Consider the following 15506-nt stretch of genomic DNA (forward strand, 5'->3'; position numbering starts at 1 on the left):
TTCTAATCTGAAGGCTGAGCTCCATAGACAACCCAGATCGCGTAAGGGGCAAGGAGGGCTAGAGCACTGTATAAGAGAACTATTGCTGAAAGAAAGAGGTCACTGAGGGAGGAAGCTTGGGAATCGCTTCATGCAGCTGCCCAAAAGAAGGATTCTGTGGCCTTTTGGAAGATCGTAAGAGCCCCACCCATGTGTGGGTGAGGAGGCCCCTCCATTGAGATTGCGATCCCAGAAAAAGACTTGGTAAGTCATTTCTCTGTATTACACAATGGCCCAGCCTCCGATGAGCAGTTAAATCAGGGAGCTCATTTTATACATCATGGTAACCTTCGAATGACGCTGGACGAAATGGCCCTGGCTCTTGCTCGTGGCCAGGGGGTAAGGCCCCGGGCCCCAACGGGGTGCCAGTTGACTAATTTAAGTCAAATGTCCTGTTATGGGGCCCACTACTAACTCAGTTGGTTAACGCCAGTGATTGTACTACCTTCCCGAAGACCTGGACGGAGTCTATTACAGTTCCAATATTCAAGAAGGGAAATCGTCAAGAGCCTGGTTGTTATAGACCAATTTCCCTTCTTGACTCCATGGTTTAGGTGGCAGGCCGAGTCGTCCTGCAGCGATTACAGGACTGGGCAATAGAAAAACACGTTCTGTCTGACCATCAGTACGGGTTTCGGGAGGGGTTGGGCACTACTGAACAAAGTTTAAATCTGGCTATTATCGTTGGGAAATATACCAGAGCCAAAAAGGGGAGTCTTTACTTAGTCTACGTTGATTTAACTGCAGCGTTTGACTCTGTAATCCATGCCAGGTTATGGGAGATCCTTGCTGACTTAGGGGTGGACCCAAATATTATTGTCTTTCTGCGGCATTTTTATGAGGGCGCTTCAGCCAGCGTTAGATATGGGCTGGAGGGTCAGTGCACAGAAGGTTTTCCTGTTAGAAGAGGGGTCAGGCAGGGTTGCGTCCTGGCCCCTTTTCTTTTTAATCTATACACTAATGGGCTGGAAGAGGCACTCCTAAAGAGTGGACAAGATTTTCCTCCAGCAGGTGGGAGACCTATACCAGCTCTCTTATACGCAGATGATGCCGTTTTAATGGCGTGTACACAAAATGGCCGACAGAGGGTTCTGGACAGTTTTAACACTTTTATGCTTGACTTGGGATTAAGTATTAAATTTTCCAAGACATTTATAATGAATTGTGGCATAGGGATTCGTAGGGCCACGGGTAGAGACATCTGCCTGGATGGCAGGAAGTTAGCATCAACAAGTACTTTCTCGTATCTCGGCGTCCTTTTTAACCAGAATGATACATGGTCCCGCTCAATTGAGCTGAAAAAACTAGGATTTAGCAGATCAACTAGTGGTCTTGCCACCTTTGCAAAGAAACTGGGCAGGAAGCCGCCCGGCGAACTTTTGCAAATATATAAGTCCCAGTGTCTTTCGGCAGCGATATACGGGGCATGGGTGTGGGGCATCGCCAATTCTTCCCCTTTACAAACTGTGGAAAATGCCTTCCTCCGGTACATTCTTTCCATCCCCCCTGGTACGTCTTAATTTGAGTGCCATGAGGAGATGGGTCTCCCTTATTTAGCGGATCTCATCAAATTGGAGCAAATACTCCTCTGGCACAGGATATGGGTTAGTGACCAGACACGTTTAAATAGAGATATCCTGCGCGACTGTATTAGGTTGGACAGGGCGTTGAAGATTCCCTGGCTCAAGTATGTTTATAGGTTCATGAATGATCTTGGATACCCAGATTTTTACTCAAACCTCAGCACAATGGCCCGAATCTCAAGAAAAACACTGAAGATAGAGGCCCTTGAAATGTTGGGCTCTTTGAGAATAGCAGATGAAGCCTCCAAACCTACAGTTTTTCAACATCAGTTAAGGCTTACTTCTTTGGATATGGAACCTTATTTATATTTTGTCCCAAGTGGTTATGATAGAATGCTATTGATAAGATTTAGACTGGGCACGGTACATAGACTAGTGACTACTCCTAAAATGAATGACTGGTCAAGATTGTTACCTCCCTGTCTGTGTGACTCCCATTCAGAGCAGTCCACTATCCACCTAGCTTTCTTTTGCAAGTTGTGCTTAGAACTAAGGAAAATCTGGTTATTGCCTCTTTTAAGACAGCAGAGCCTTAGGCAATGCCGACCAGCGCTTGTGCGTTTACAATTTCTAGAGAATGAGCACGTGGCCTGGAGGGTATCCACATTCTTGAAAAAGGTCCTGTGGCAGAGGAAAAGCATGTCATTTGAGCCTGTGGAGGCTTTTCCTTAGGTGGTGTACTAGGATTTGAAATGTTTCTGGATTTTAAATGATGTAAACAAAAATAATGTCGTGTGTTTGGTATTTCACCTTTTTAACTTGTATATTTTTATTATTAACTTTTTATTCTATTATTTAATAATTGTGATTCGTGCTTTTATGCCTGCAATTATCATGGTTGAATAAAGCTAAATTGATTGATTGAATAACGCTGGTGGCACTGTCATGTTAGTTTGGAAATCTGCCTGAGGTAGAGACCGATTGCTTAGGAAAGCAGGTCGGAGGAGGGAACTGTAATTTGCTGAATGCTGGGACCTTTTCTTTTCCTGACACAAATGTAATGCACGTAATTGCACGTTTGCTGGTCTTGCTCCTTTAGTTCTGTGGCAGTCCAGCGAGCATGGCCCGCCTGTGTTCCCTTGATTACAAGGCCACCTAGGGAATGGAAGGTTGTGGATGCCTTGTAATGGAGGTACACCCATCCAGCATTTCATGAGCATGTGGGACTGATACTTTTGGCCCTTGGGGTATGTTGCTAGCTAGTTACTATAACGGATCCTCAGTTCTCCCCAGGTCCTCCCTCCCTCATACCCAGTACTTAACTTGAGTTGGCAGTTGAAAGTGGGGCGCACCGTCACACAGCTTTGGGGACCAGCACTATTTTTCCTCAACAAGCTTTGATCCAGAGCAAGCTATAAAAGCGCAAAAGGGTGAAAGAAGAAGGAAAAGAAAGATGTAAAGGGAGAAATCAGGGATGAAAAAGCCTGCAAGAGGGATAGGTAGTGTCTGGTAGTTTGGGGATGAGGTAGAATCAAGATTATGCACCCTTCATATTTGGGCACCCTAAAATTCGATAGTGCTGACCGCATGCTATTGAACAAAACTTAGGGCCCTAGCACTTAATTTTTACAGATGCAGCCTTGTTCATACTTCACAGTAGTGCACATTGTATTTTGTTTTATTCAAATATTAATTATCCACATTCTATAAGTATAGAACAAGAAACAAATAGGAAGCACAGTGAGTTACTGATTGGATTCATGCAATAGAGTGCAGTAGTAGCACTTGACAAAATTAAATGGTATTCAAGAAAAAGATTCAAACAAAAGTGTAAGCCGTTGATCATGAATAACACTTTCTTGATGCGGAGGTGCTGATGTATAACAATTACTGTACCTCAGACGTCAAAAGGAAGATCTAGGGGTAGTACAAGAGGTAATGAAAAAAGAGGGTGTAGAAGGGGCAGGGAGGAAGGAGTTGGAGGGAAGTGTGGTTCAATATAAGGGAGAACGCTTAATAACCAGTGACACTTTCGACCAGGTGCAGGACAGCCAGAAAGGCAAGGCGAAACAGCAAGAAGATGAACACCTTGAAGATAACCTACCAAGTGCCCAAAACAAGTGTCCTGGTACTCTTCTGAGCGTACTGGTCCTATTCCTGTCGGTGAGGTCCTTCCTGCCACTCCTTCCTGCCAGTAGCACGGTGGGTCAAGTATGATCGGGCTCACACCCCACTGCCTCTTGTTGGTAGATTCAGGAGGCTTGTCACCAGGGAAATGATGTCCAAAGCACTGTATTGTGGATATCATGCGGATCCACAAATGCAGATCTCTTCTTCGAACCGACTTCATAATTGGAAAACTAACCAGGACACTTGTCTACTCGCCCATTCGGAATATACCCCATCCCCCACCCCCGCCAGACTCCAGACCTTCCTGTGCATTTTATCATATCCGGTATTTCTTGTTTTCCAATAATATAAGGCTGACTGTGCAAGTGCAATTGTCACATGTGGTGAAAGGGATCCAGGCACCAAATAGATGACATATAAGCTTCTTGAAGAGTCCTGGGGAGGACGGTAGGTCAATCAGTCTAAGAGAGGATATAGCAGCTCCCGAATGGACCAAAAGGAGTAAGGACCTTTTCTGCACATGAAAAGGACCCCACAGCTGTTGCTGAAGTTCTGGGATCTCAAATGAATAGACCTCAAATAGTTTTGTTTGTAAGTGTAGAACAAGGAGACAATCCACAAAAACCTTGTTAATTGCATCTCTTGCCTTGTGTGTGCTCCCCTCTGCTTTAAAATCCATAATGGCAGTCTATGAAGCCCAGCATGTTATTTTTCCCTTTTTTTCTGACAGTTTACCTGCAGTTGTCTCCCAAAACCTGTTACGAGAGGATAAAGATGAGATGCAGAGAAGAGGAGAAGGTCATTCCTATGGTGAGCCTTTCATGAACACTTAATTTAGCACAACAGGTGTGTTTTTTTGTTGTAGGGTTTCTTTGAAGAGACTCTCGGCACCCACATGGGTTCTCCTTCGAGCTATTTAACGTATTGTGATCCCAATACAAGGAAGAATTAAAAGAAATGTACTTTGTGTTTAGCTTATTAAAATGTAATTTCTATTGATTCAGTTACTGTTAGATTTCAAGGTGGTCAGTCTTTCCATTATACAAACATTTTTTAAATGTTGTATTTGATTGACAACCTTCAACATCTTTAGTAGATTGAAAGGGTTTAATGTGTAAATGTCTTTGAAAAGCGATGTTCTCCTATCTTATTGTGTTTATTTTTCACTTTGATAGTAAACACAAAAGAGTTAATAAAAAATTACAATCAATCTGCAGTGATGCACCTTGTAGTTCTGTACAAGGAGAATAGCAATACCTAAACAAAAAATACATACATTATTTAATAATATATGCATTTGAGTATAATACACAGGTATGTTTAAATCATGTTTATTAGATCGAAACCAGTACATGAATTATTATCCTAAAAAGAAACCCTCAGTATGCACAATATCCAGTTACTACAAATGAAACATTAACATGCACATCAATAAGTCACTACTTAACAAATTATGTGCCCCGTACACTTCGAATAGGGAGCGTGAACCTAATATGAGGGCTAGGGGAAGTGAAAGGAGACAAAACACATAATTTAATGTTATTGTGCCTCTTGACAAGAGGAAGGCCTCATTCAATTCTTCAACCATCAATGAGGCAAGCCATCACATAGCTACACTTAACATCCAGGGAATCGGGCATCTGGTCCCAGTTATCTCTCTAGCATGCTGGAAGGCCCTCTAGTTTACTAGAACCTCGCAAGAAGAACATAGGGGTGTAATAGTCTGGGTCCTTCCCTGAGTGACTACTCTAAGTTGGGCCAGGATCCAGAGTAAAGTCTTATACTTCATACCTCCTTTGTTTTTATTTTTTAAAAACATTTTATTTTCATTAATAAAACAATACAGAAAATAACTTGGTACATTAGGTAGTGTCTTTTGCCGTATTAATCCATTGCAGGTCAATTACACAGGTAAAGCAATATCACAAAGTGTTGTAATTTACATATTGGGATGTAGCAAAAGAAAACTTCTGGAACGCCGATCCTGCCCACTGTTATGTCCCCTTATTGGACCTGGCGGGTTAATCGCTCACGTCTGGATCTGAGTCTAGTGCTGGAGAAGCACAGATGTTGCCTCAAAATGAATTCCACCTACCCCATACCCGTTCCCACTTTTTAGGACACCCTCTGTGTATAAAAACTGCTTTTTCGGCCACCATAGAGCTATCCATGTCTTGACACCATCGTCTCTGCTGGGGGGCTGCTGGTGCACCCCAGTGTTGTGCGATATTGCGTTTTGCCAACATGATCCCCAGAGTTGCTCAGTCTTGTGCTGCGTGATTTAGGTCAGTTGGTTCCCATATATTGAGGAGGCACCGTTTTGGTTGCGGAGGAACCTGAAAACCACACACCTGTGTAATTGTGTCCATCACCTCCTCCCAGTAGAGTGTTATGTGTGGGCATTCCCAGAATGTGTGGTAGAATGTGCCCCTTGCCCCACATCCCCGCAGACAGAGAGGTGTTGCAGCCCGGCCAATTTTGTGGAGCATAGCCCTAGTGTAGTATGTCCTGTGTAAGACCTTCAGTTGCACCAACCATAGCCTGGACGGGATCGCCACCTCCTTCGGGGACATTAGCGCTTCCTACCAGTCCTGTTCATCTATGTCTCCAAGGTTTGCCCGCCATTTGTCCCGCAGGGCTAGTGTGGGGTCTTTCTGATTATTAATAAGTTTACGATAGGTGAAGGAGATGGCCCTCTTAGTGAGCTGGTCTGTAAGGAGACGATCCTCAAGTGGGGACGATTCGGGAAGAACCGTGCCTCTAGGTATTGCCCTTGTAAGTGCATGCTTAATTTGTGTGTAGCGTAATAGTTCTGTGTCAGCCATTTGATATGTTGTCTGTAGTTGAGCAAAAGCCACTACTTCACCCTTTTTCCACAGGTCCCCAACTCTGGAGGTACCAATCAGGTCCCATTGCGCGTACCCCCTGCTGTTGCGGAGTGTACCAAGTTTTGGTGTATCCCACAATGGTGTGAGTTGTGTCATGACTCCCTCCCATCCGAGTGCTCGTTGCGCTATGAACCACGTGCGTATTGTGTGCGCGGTGGGGCCCATCCATGCGTCTTTTTTTGTTCTTGTGATAAAGCGCCCTCAGAGGTCCCTCAGTCCCAAGAGCATGCCGGTCGAGCCGGAGAGCTGGCTCGTCCTGAGGGGCATGAAACCATTGGTTTACTATAATAAGTTGTGAGGCCCAGTAGTAGTGCTGTATACTAGGCAAGGCTATTCCACCATCGTACCAGCTCCTAGTAAGTTTGGACAGGGCTATGCGGGGTATTCCACCCCAGAGGAGCAGTCCCACCTCCGCCTCGACTGCCTTAAAGTAGGAATCCGGGACCGGGGTGGGTGTATTTTGCAGGGCGTATAGGAATCTCGGGAGAGCTATGATTTTGAATAGGGCTGTACGGCCCAGGAGCTTCAGGGGTAGTGTATGGCAATTGTGAGAAGTTGGCCTGGCATATGCTGGTCACTAGTTATAGTGGCCACCTTGCACCAGTCCAATTCGACTCTTATGGTGATAGGTTTAAAAGACAACCTTTAAAGAAAGCTATCCTAGTGGTAGCTGTGGAGAGCAGCCTACAGGCTAAGTCTTGAAGGAGTGTTAAGCTTATTGTTTTACCATAGATAACCTCTTGAATGACCAAATGAAAGAGTATTCGACACAGGTATATATATAAAATATATGTATTTATTCTAAATAGAATCCCACAGTCTCTTTATGAGGCTAAGGCAAAGTTACAAATCAAACAAGCATTGATAGATACAAATAAATAGCACTGTTAACATTGGGCCCCAGGGGGGACCAAACCATATACTAAAATAGTGGTATAAGAACCACGACAATTCTACAGACAATGCCTAGGGCATTTAGGATCGCTGGCCCCTTAAGAATCCACCCCAGCTTATGAGGAAGGGGACCCACGGGAGGCGCGTGCAGTGGAAGTAGCTGCTATCGGGATCTCTATTATAGCCTATGGAGAATGTCGCGGTTGAAAATAAACAGTTTTAAAATACTTCTAGCAGGAGTTCAAAGTTAAAACTTTAGAGTTAAGCTTTTGAGGAGCCCACAACCACAAGAGTACCGAGGTACCACTGTTACCTGCCCCAGGGAAGCCGGGTGCATAGGTCGATTTCGATGTCGGTCGCGGGCTGATTTTCAATGGGAAAATAGTCAAAAGTTCTGCTAGCCAAAAGCGTCGATGATGCCGTGAAGATCAAAGATGTGAAGATTGCAGAGGAGAACCTGAAAGCAGAGGAGACAGAGTCTGGGTCACGGCAAAGTGACCAGGAGGCTCAAAGCAAAGAGCCCTTCAATGTCGGGTGCTTCAGGTGGAAGGTGGTGTAGCTTGGATCTGCAGCCACGGGCTCCGGGAGGCTTCAAGGAAGGCCAGCTTCTGGAGGGCGACTGTCCCACGTTGGATGAGGGTCGTTGCGGTGTTAGTGTCCGGATTGGATCCACTAAGCCTTGGCAACCGCAACCCACGCAAGATGCACAAATCTGCTACGGTGCAGACCCACGAGGTCTGAGAGAGGTCTCCTTTGAGGGGACTGTAGAGCAGGCCTGGAGCAACCAGGGGAACCCTTGATTGTCGAGATTGACCTCCGCTAGGGCCCACAAGTCGAGAGACAAGGGACCGCGGGAGGCAGCAATTTGGAGTGCGTAAAAGGGTACCCACGGGCCACCGGAGGGGGCTAGGGCGCTGGTCTTTGGCACAATTGCTGTAGAGTGGTTGGCTCGTGAACGGGCCAAAGCACAACTTCCCCACTGGTCAGGGTCTTGTGCTATGCAAGAGGTGGCCGGTGTCCTGGGGTATTGGGGATCTCGGCACCCACGCGGTCCACGGTGCCCAAACTCGTTGAGCACACTCACTGGCCTCTGGGATGCGCTGGAAACCCACCTCAAGGGTGCTGGAAGACGTCGAAGTCCGCAGGAGCAGCGAAGTTCCAACCGGGTCACTTGCAGTGTTTCAGGTGCCTGCCAAGCAGGGGGATAACTCCTTTATCCCAAGGGAGATTTCTTCAGTCAGCTGGGCAGCAGCTCGTCGAAGGTCAAGTCTGTGAAGTCCAAGATTAATCTAAGGCCCTGAGGCCACGTTATTCACCTTTATCCCCAAGATTAGGGGAGTGTCCAGAGTAGTGTCCACCAATGAGTGGTGAGGCGGGAAAGGGTGGCTACACCCTCTCCCCTTTGTGTGTTTCCCGCCTGGGCGAGGGGCAGGATGCCCCTGAACCGGTTCCAAGCGGTGTATGCAGAATGCAGGCGCTGGAGCTGCCTACGTGCAACTCTGAAAGGACATTTGGTGCACCCACCCTGTTCCAATCCACATATCCTGTCTGGGAAGGTGCTGGCACCTCCCTGCCACAGGAGCCCTATTGTCCAGCTGCCAAAGCTGGGATTTTCCCCAGCAACAGGCAGCCAGAGTCGTGTGGGTGGCTGGTAGCATCCATTTTGTGATACCTGTGCACTTTTAAATTGGTGTCTAAATTCTGCCACTTTTCCCATATCGCCCCTCTAGCAGGGGGGAATCGTACCCTCATGCCCATGGCTGGACTGGGGGTATGATTCCTACATGTTTGACACCAAACACGATATGGTTCTGTGTAGCCATTCTCAAGTTATCGCGATATCGCGATTGACTTATAATGCAGTTAAGAGTATATGGTAAGGCTACACTACAAACAACCCAGCAATGATTTTGCGAAGGTTGCAGAGGGGCCCTACTCAGGTAGGGGTCCCCCCTCACACATACCTCTGCACCCTGCCTTGTAGGATTACCAAGGCCTGCCATAGGGGTGACCTATGAGAGTATATGTGTTGTAATGGGGTGGGATATAGGGTACCTATATCCCTGTAAGGGGTGCTAGCACCACCTTACCCAGACTACAGTAGTGGCTGGTGGTGTCAGTTTGTGTGGCTGTCCCAGGGTGGCACAAGAAGTGCTGCAGCCCTGGTAGGCCTACTGAGGGACCCATGCCCTGGGTACCTAGGGTACCATCTACAAGGGACTGCCAGGGTATCCTCAGTATCCAATTGGTTTGTACCTAGGGTACACACATTAGTTTTTAGGGAGAAAGCAGATATGCTGGGTTCCTGGATAGTAGGATCCCAGCCAGACTAGTCAAAAACCACTCAAATACCAGGCAAAAAGTTGGGGGCAACCATATAGTCAGATTCCACCTTCCTACACCAATGCTTTACGTCGTCTTTAAATCTCCTGAGGGGCGGCCTGAGATTTTGCTCATAAAATTGAGTGGGATCTGGAGTAACGTGGATACCCAGGTATTTAAAGCCGTCCCTCCCCAGCTGTATCGACACTCCCCTTGGTAGACGTGGAGGGGAACCGTGGAGAATAGACAGAACCGATTTTGTCCAGTTAATCGTGTAGCCCGAACACCTGCTATAGGCAGCACATATGTCTAGTAGACAGTTGATGGAGCGGCTGGGGGAGGACATATATAGTAGTATATCGTCCGCGTACAGTGATATACGGTCCTCCCATCCCTCCGCCCATCGTAGCCCTCGTATCACTGGGTCGTTCCGTATCCAGGTCGCCAGGGGCTCGAGCACCAGGGCGAATAGGATCGGGGACAGAGGACATCCCTGTCTGGTCCCGCTCCCCAGAGGGAAGTCCTCTGAGATGCGTCCATTGACCACAACATGCTCCAGGGGCTGTGTATATAGTAATTGGATCCATGCACGAAAATTGGGCCCGGGCCCAAAGCGCTGGAGTACTGCGAACATAAAGGGCCATTCCACCCGATCAAAAGCCATGCTGGCATCAAGTGAGAGAATGACTGCGTCCTCTCGGATTGTAGACATTCGAGCCAGCACCCCGTGGAGCCTTCTTAAGTTCATTGCCGTGTTGCGGCCAGGCATAAACCCGGACTGATCCGAGTGGATAAGTGACGCGAGGTGTGGCTGAAGCCTAGTGGCCAGCACTTTCGCTAAGATTTTCACCTCCGCGTTGAGGAGTGAGATAGGACGGTACGAGGCACACTCCTGAGGGGGCTTGCCGGGTTTCGGGATCGTCACTAGGGTCGCTGTCCTTTGATCTTTGGGCAGTATTCCCCTATCTAGGCTATCTACGTACATTTTCAGTAAGTGGGGTCCCAGTCTTTCTGCATCTGTTTTATAAATTTCTACGGGAATGCCGTTGGGACCGGGGGCTTTGCCTGATTGAAGACCCCTAATTGCAGCAATGATTTCATCTGCCGTAAATGGCTCTTCTAATGGTTCGGCGTCTCTGGGTGTCAAAGTGGGCAACCGAATGTCTCTGAGAAAGTCTACATTTTCCACCACTGTGGCGTTAGTGGATGGTGTGTAGACTGCCTCGTAGTGGCTTGCAAAGGCAGTCACTATATCTTGCGGGTCCGTTACGTCCTCCCCAGAGGGTAAGTGCAGGTGGGCCACCCAACGACTGGTGCGCTCTTTCTTGTCCAGCCAGGCCAGCAGCCTACTAGCCTTGTCCCCCGTCTCGTAGATTGTATGTTGTGTTTTCCGGACTCTCACCTTAGCTTCCTCCTATCTGTAGTCCCTATACGCTTGTTTGGCCAGATGTAGCCTATGTGTAGTCTCGATGGTCTGTGTTTTGGTATGTTCTTCTTCCGCCAGGCTAACCACTCTCTCTAGTTCTAGCACTTGGTGGGCCCTGTCATGTTTGTGCGATGTTATTATAGATATTGCTTGCCCTCGTAGGACCGTCTTATACGCCTCCCATAGAATGCTAGGGGAGTCAACAGAGTGCGTATTTTCATGGAAGTATTGTCTGTGTTTTTTCGCAGTTGTTTCTTAATAGTCGGGACTTTGAGGTACCCTGGGTGAATCGGATAAATGTGTTTACGTCCCATGTGCTGTGATGCATATATCACTAACAAGGGGGAGTGATCAGATATCCATCTAGGGTGGTGCGTGATCTCCGAAACTGCTGCTAGGTTTGTCAGGGATGAGAAGATGTAATCTATCCTGGACAGACTGTTGTGGACACCTGAATGGTACGTGTATTGATGTGCCGTCGGGTGTTGTGTATGCCAGACGTCTATAAGGCCCATCGCTTCCACAAAGTCCCGTAAATGTGTAGGGGGCTTCCCTTGATCTCGCGCTGGTAACCTATCCTGAGAGGCGTCAAGGACTGCGTTAAAGTCCCCCCCTATAATAAGTTCCCCGGGAGGTAGGGTGAGCAGGAACTCACCAAGAGCAGAGAGGGCCAAGGCATGAAGTGCGGGAGGTATGTATACTGCGACTAAGTTGTAGGCTCGTCCCTCCCATTGACAGGACAGTGCCGCAAAGCGTCCCTGATCATCCCTCTAAGTGTCTTGTATTATCAAGGGGCAGCTTTTACGTATTAGTATTCTCACCCCTCTGGATCCCCGTGAACTCGGAGTGTACGACCATTTTGAAACCCCATCGGTCGAGCGCTTTAGTAGAGGTCCCTACTAAGTGGGTTTCCTGCAGGAGAACAACAGATGGGGCGTGTCTCTTAAAATAGTGTAGCACGAGCCCTCGCTTGATTTTATCACCGAGGCCGTTGACATTCCAGGATATGAGAGTGAAGGGGGGGCAGGGTTTACGATTGTCGTCCAGACTTAATTGCGAGGGGCCGGGCAACTTGGCGCCCCGGACTCTAAGGCCATTCCGCGACAATGGACTTGTGTATGTGAGGTGATGGATTCCCTGCTTTTAACCCCAATGTACCTGGTACCAGCCTACAACAACTGATCAATTCTAAAAAAATAAAAATACAAATTCCAACAATACCAAACTCAAATTCCCCCTTCCCACCCCCAACCTGCCTCCCTGCTGGACGGATTTCCAACTACCCGCCACCCCAACTGTGCAGAGCGCTTTAATCCCATGAACAGTACTTGCGTGTAGGGGGAAAGAGTATCCGGGGCATGCCAGACATCCCTTCCCTCCCGGACGTTGCAAAGGTTTTGGTTATTGCGTTAATCGAGGCATCTCAAACTCAGTTTCAGTAGATGTCTTATGTCATTATCGGTTCACTGCTGGATCACCACGGGCGATCCGCGCCAGGCCAGATCTTTCAGTAGGAGGTGAGCAGAGGTGTCATTTTGAAAGTCCGAACTTTACTGAATTAGTGACCGGCATCCAGTGAGGGTCAGCCCTCTGCATCTGTGTGGTGGCAGTCGAGTTCCTTGTCCAATACGTCTCTGCCCATGTGTTGTTGCTTCCGTTGTTTGATGGTGTTGTTGGCCCTTGCCGTTTGCAGGCCTGTTAACTGGTCGCCAGCCTTCCAGCTAGTCATGGGCGTCCACTGGCCTATCGAAGAATAGAGTCTTGCTGTCCGCCACTACACGGAGTTTCGCTGGGTAAAGCATGGAGTATGCCAGTTCTCTGCGCTGAAGTTCCTTTTTGACCTCTAGGAAACTCCTTCTTTGCTTGGTGACTGCCGCCGTGTAGTCCGGAAAAAAAGAGATAAAGAGTTCTCTATGCGCAGAGGCGGGCCACTCTAGCTGTTTGGAGAATGGCGTCGCGGTCCCTGAAGTTGAAGATCCTGGCCAAGATCGGTCGAGGGGGAGCCCCGGGTTTTGGTTTACCCCCCGGTATTCTGTGCGCTCGTTCCACTGAAAAGAAGTCGGAAAGACCCCTGGGCTGGGGTGATTCTTGATGAGGTCTTCGACGTAGAGGTCCATGGCAGGCATCCCTTGTGACTCCGGAACCCCTGTGATACGGACGTTGTTGCATCTTGATCTGCCTTCTTGGTCGTCTAGTTTGGCTGCCAGGTGATGGACCTGTCGCTGGAGGCTTGCCGTATCCTTGATGAGGGAAGCCGTCCTGGTTTCGACTTCGGTCATTCTGGAGGTCATCTTTTGAAAGTCTGCCCTGAGGAACGATACATCTGAGGAAATGGACCCCACCAGAGTCTGGACGTTCGTTAGTGCGGACATGATGTCCAGTAATGTGACTTCTGGCTGGCCTTCTGATATGGCGCCCACATCCGCAGGTGTCTGCTGAGTTGCCGCTTCCATCGCATCTTTTGAAAAGGCATATTTGTCAAGCTTTGCTTGCTGGGTCGCCCGAGGACCCCGGTCGCGGGGTTGTGGTTCTTGCGCAGTACTTACCGCTGCCTGCCACGGGACTTCGTGTCACCCTGCGGCCTGTTGGGTTTCCCGCCTGAGTGTGGGACGCTACTGGCTCAAGCTGGTGTCAGGCCCTTCTAGCCCAGTAGAATCAAAATCTGTGGCCTATAGCGCCTTGTTAAATGCTGTCGTCCCACACGCCGACCTGGGGGGGGGGGGGGGGGGGGGGGGGAGTGTGGAGTGTCTCTCCGTGCGTGGGCCTTAGGGCCTCCTTATTGGCGTCTGTGCAATTCAGATACTGTCCAGAGGTGCTCAGGGGGAGTCAGTTGTCTCATGCGGACGCCCATGCATCGTTTCCCCTTCTTTCTCACCCATTTATTTATTGGTTATGTGGGGACTTCCTTCACCGGAAACACCACCGGGGCGCCGGGTGTTCCTGCGCCACGATTCGTGCCCCCACAGTACAGTCAGGCGAGGCGGGGTTCTTTAATGTCACAGAGAGCACTCTGATCTGCACCACTAGACCTCGGGCCTCAGCTGGGTCTCCCATTGTCCCACACTCTTCTTCCAGCCTTCCCGACCAGCCGTCACACCAAAGGGAGGGGGGGAGGGTCTGGCCCTCTAGGGCTGCTGTTGCTCCTCACCCTCCTACCTCCTTACTTGGTATCTTCTCCAGGGGGTGGGGGGACTTCGCGCCAGTGATGTCTTTGCCAGGCCTTGGATCGGGCCGCCGTCGATGTCCGCCGGCAGTGAGCGCTGAGAGCGACCGGAGCGTTCCCGAAGTCCCAGGCCGCCCCACCGCCGGTGCGCATCACAACGGCATACTCGGTTCCAACTATGCTGCAGCACGCCATCTCCCAGGGGCAGCCTCCTCAGTGCCGTGGCCCCCCAGCGCCTCTCCCCACCTCACTGTCACGGCACCAGTCCAGGCGGGCCGCTGGTCTTCCACTCACGCGAGACCCCAGCTCCGCTTACGGCCGCAGGCCTCACGTCGTCACTTGCCCGTATATCGATGGTGCCACATCAGCTCCGCTTCAGACTAGACCCGGAGGCTGCCGCCGCGGTCCGATGCCCATATCAGTCCTGGGGGTTAATATTTAGACAGGATAAGTGCCCGGATATATGAGAGATGCGGTCGCGCTGGCTGGAGCTCAGCTAGGTTGCGGCCATTACGGTCGGCTGCAAGACACGCCCCCTCATACCTCTTTATTAATGTTGTGGAGCGCATTCCTTCACTCTTGTGTGGCACACTTCATTACTGAAAAGATCAGGATTTTGCAGTCACTTTGCTCCTAAAAGAATGACCACAATAATTGGTAGAAAAGCGAGCAGCAACATTTTGCTACCATTCTTTAATTTTGCAATGTGATCTATGACCCATTAGTTCCCAGCTCAAAATCTCACTCACAGGGAGTCACAGAATGACCTGCTTAATGAGTATGATTTAGGCAGATCACTCTTTGAATCCCCGCCCCTGCGATTGACTGCAAACAGAGGGATGGTAGTCGAAAAAGAAATGGCAGATCACCATCCATTTTTATAAGCATTCCGACATATGATTTTTCTTAAAGCAGTCTGAATTCCTGCAGTGATCCTGTGCTGCTGAAAACAAATCCCATTTGGGAGCACATTTCGGGAGCAGACATTGGCCCAGTGCCAGCTTCCTCTGAGGTCGACTGATACTGTTCCGTTCCCAGAGGGGAAGCTTTCCAGTGGGGTCAGCTTCCACTTTGCTAATCAGTTACCACCTTATTTGAGGAGTTGAGTGAGTAACTGTTCA

The 15506-nt window shown here is 48.9% G+C and overlaps 1 protein-coding gene across 2 annotated transcripts in view; it reads left to right on the forward strand.

Moving 5' to 3' along the window:
* Positions 1 to 15506, forward strand: part of TK2 (thymidine kinase 2) — a 246922-nt gene that overhangs the window by 156718 nt on the left and 74698 nt on the right. For both annotated transcript variants that reach the window (XM_085640007.1, XM_085640006.1), the window contains exon 8: positions 4423 to 4502. In XM_085640007.1, coding sequence (XP_085496133.1) covers positions 4423 to 4502 — 80 coding nt within the window. The remainder of the gene's footprint in view (positions 1 to 4422; positions 4503 to 15506) is intronic.

The sequence above is a fragment of the Triturus cristatus genome, chromosome 12, assembly GCF_964204655.1.
Source record: "Triturus cristatus chromosome 12, aTriCri1.1, whole genome shotgun sequence".
In the NCBI taxonomy this organism is placed as follows: domain Eukaryota; kingdom Metazoa; phylum Chordata; class Amphibia; order Caudata; family Salamandridae; genus Triturus; species Triturus cristatus.